The 3,597-nt window shown below is 38.1% G+C and overlaps 1 protein-coding gene across 1 annotated transcript; it reads right to left on the bottom strand.

The window, feature by feature from the left end:
- Positions 1-2,704: 2,704 nt before the first annotated feature.
- LOC117077600 (ATP synthase subunit g, mitochondrial-like) lies at positions 2,705-3,158 on the bottom strand. The gene has a single exon (XM_033201290.1). The coding sequence runs from the start codon at positions 3,125-3,127 to the stop codon at positions 2,816-2,818; it is 312 nt and encodes a 103-aa protein (XP_033057181.1). The 5' UTR covers positions 3,128-3,158; the 3' UTR covers positions 2,705-2,815.
- Positions 3,159-3,597: the final 439 nt, after the last annotated feature.

The raw sequence follows: 3,597 nt of genomic DNA, 5'->3' as shown, positions 1-3,597 counted from the left end.
CCCAAAGTGTTAGGATTACAGGTGTGAGCCACCACGCCTTGCCTTGATGTATTTTTAAAAGAATAAAGCATGCTACAAAGAATTGTGGTGAAACTCTGTTATTGCAAATAAAATTAATGTTTTAAAAATTATCAAACAAGGTAGACTCATGATTCATACAGATATAAAATGAACACATGTTAAAGATTTTTATTTAACTCATTATTAATGAGGGAACTGGTAAGATGTTAAAACAGTTCAAAGGAGAATCTAAAGAATGAACAAACACATTTAGGGATCAGGAATATTTAAATGAATTTACAAATGATTGCAAAAACGGCTTCTTCCACAGTGGGAAAGGGACTCAATTGTACCTCCACCTTATAGAATTTATTTGCTTGTCCGTAGACAAGTATTATTTTGCATTGTTGTCAGTTATTTAAAACTTACAGAGTTGCAACATAGTTCAAAAGCAATGCAAGGCACAGATTCCCCCTACAGTCAGAATCAGATCACTTGGAAAGATAGGTTCTCAAGTGGAGAGCCTAAACAATGCATAGTTTTCTCTTAAATCACATATTTTCCCTTCATATATGTTTAAAAGTGTGGAATGAGCAGAAAAAAATGACAAGTTGTTTTCTACAGATGGTAAGATTTTGTGTTATTATTTCTATCTTTTCTATTTTTCTGTACTTTCACAGCATTTCTAAAAGAACATATAATTTTTATAATCGGGGGAAGAATAAACTTCTATATTGAAAAACATTTACAAATCACCTTCTCATGTTTTTAGTAAATCCTTCAACAACGACAACAATAAAGGAAATTGCTACGTATCTGCTGCCTATAGGGTATTGTGACTAATAGGATGAGAATAGGGGCCAGAGAATGTGGGCGGTCAACATCAGCTGTGCTAACCTGCTATTTCTGGTGGGTCCTCCAATTGATTGCTTGGTGTTCAGGCCTAAATTATTCCCACTTATAAGAGATACGATGAAACTGAAGTGCATTAGCACGTCAGAGGTGCTTTTGGCTTTAACACTCAATAAATGAAGTGCCAGAAAGTTGCTAATATTTTCTGTACCTTCTTAAGATGAGTCTGGAAAAAGCCTGTTTACTAATGAGCAGTTCCTGGGTGGGAGAAGGGAGAAGGACAGTGTCTGTGCATGGTCTGTCAGAAGGGAAGATGCTTCCCATAACTGTGTGATGACAGTTACTAATGAATAGATGTTTCAGAGTTCATGCTACCCTCCTCTAGTTAATGTTCTTATTTATAGAACTGATTTGAAAATTAAACACAGCTGTTTCTTTCTTCAATTTTATAGTTGTAAAGAGATAATAAACATACTGATGGCTTGTATTATTCCAGAATTGTTTGCCTAGGTATCAGTTATTGCCTAGAGATTTGTTGTCTTTCTCTCCTCTGGGTGTTTTTTCTTCTTCTTCTTCTTTTTTTTTAACTTCTCATGGCATTGTATTTCTGATATAATCCTCATTTCCTCACATCTTGCCAAACTGCAGTTCCTTTTGGATGCCAGATTTTTCTTGTAATCTTCATCCTGACTGATGAGAGACTTACAGAGCAGTTGGTGCACACATGCAATATAGCTATGAATCTTACTGACAATGTACATGGACTATTTTGGATAATCCTAGAGGCTTATATTTATAGCTTGTTGTATCAAAATGATTAAGATAGCATCAATAATTAAACAACAGTCTCTTGCTCTTCTTTAGCTCAGAGCTGTTGTGCATATTGATGTCAAAATATTCTTGTTGAATGAATGAACTGAACTATGTTTATTTGTAGGAAACTATGTGTCACTTTTATGGAGTACTGGTGTGAGTGGTTATGTAAGCATTCTGCCCTCAGAAGGAATAACATCACCTATAAAAAACATTTGGGGTGCTCATATCCACATTTTATTTGAAGGTTTAGTTCTAAGAATATTCATCTCCAACAATGCTGGGTATCCTTCCCACTATGCCCAGGGCACTGATCTTTAGGGGAAGACTGGCCATGGGAGAAAGGAATTAGGAGGCAAATTTTGTTTTTGATGCCTATACTAAATTAATTTGTGTCATCCCAAACTCCATGTTCACCTAGTACCTGTGAATGTAACCTTACTAGGAAATAGGGTTTTGTGGATGTAATCAAGTTAAGATGAGGTCATACTAGATTAAGATAGACCCTAAATCAATGTCTGATGTTCTAATAAGAAGGCTAAGTGAAGACACAGGCACAGAAACACAGAGAGAAGGATGCCATGTAACAACAGAGACTGAGATACAAGTGATGCAACTCCAAGAAAAGGAATGCCAAGGATTTCTGGCAACCACCAGAAGCTATTAATAGGAAGAGGCAAGGAAGGATTATTGATCTAGGATTCTTCTCTAGAACGTTCAGAGGAAGCATGGCCCTGCTGACACCTTGGTTTCAGACTTCTGGCTTCCAGACTGTGAGAGAATAAATTTCTGTCATTTTAAGTCACTTAGTTTGGGGTAATTTGTTATGGAATCCATGGGAAACTAATGCCATGTCTCCCACTTGATGTTCCCCTTTCTTCCTTAGTGTTTCTCATTCTCCCGGTATCCTGTGCCCTTATCTTATAGCTTTATTCATGTGCTAGTCAAGATTGAGTGAAGTAAGAAGAAAACACTCTAGATAAATTGAACAGGAAAGGATAGAATATAGGGAATTACCTGCTTACACACTGTTTGGGAATTTTTTTTTTTTTTGACAAATCTTATTTTATTCAGATAGCAGTCTGATCACACATGGTCCAACAACACTCAAATAATAAATCAAATATAACCAGATGTTAAAGATTGGTCTTCAAACATCATAGCCAATGATGCCACGCTTGCCTATGATCTCTCCGACATAAAACCACATCAACACCTCAGTGGCCACCAAACCATTGAGCACAGCTTCCTTAACTGTGAGCTGTTTGAAGCTACCAGTCTGAGCACTATTGACTATTTTTTTCAGGCTCTGGATAGCTCTAGGGATCTCAGCAGGGGTGGGAGGAACCAGCTCAACCTTGGCGTAGTACCAAAATGTGGCCAATGGAGGCTTCGAGTAAGTCACAGCAGCGTTCACCAGAGCCAGGGTCTTCTCCACAAGGTTACGGACAAATTGGGCCATGGTTCTGGGATGCAAAGTCCGTCGCCTGGAACCACTGTTTGGGAAATTTGACAGCCAAAGTCAAGGATACATTTTTTGGTATCAAGAACTCAGAAAGTTCAGTGAAGGCAAGAAACGACTACTTAATATCTTAGCAACCTAGAACACTTTATGGGGTCATTCTCAGGAAGATGCTTGGAAGACACCAACAAAAAACCACATATATGTTAATGCCCACACATCCGACTCCAGCTGCTGCCAGTGAATAATGTCTTCTCTTTCTCTTCCCCTACCAGGTTTCTGTCAATGACGGTCCTTGGCAGAATATGAATACAAACCCTACTACTAAAGGGAGCTAGGAATGTTTCCAGACTTTCAACCCTAGTGATACTGGGGAGAGTTTTGAAGGGCAAGGACAGAGCTGAATATAAGAGATGCTATCCTGCTTACTCAACTTCCTTTCCCTCAAAACAAAAACAAAAGCACTTGCT

The sequence above is a fragment of the Trachypithecus francoisi genome, unplaced genomic scaffold, assembly GCF_009764315.1.
Source record: "Trachypithecus francoisi isolate TF-2019V2 unplaced genomic scaffold, Tfra_2.0 Lachesis_group6, whole genome shotgun sequence".
Lineage (NCBI taxonomy): Eukaryota > Metazoa > Chordata > Mammalia > Primates > Cercopithecidae > Trachypithecus > Trachypithecus francoisi.
Note: the sequence above shows the minus strand (reverse complement) of the source record. Positions and strands in the feature narration are given on the sequence as shown.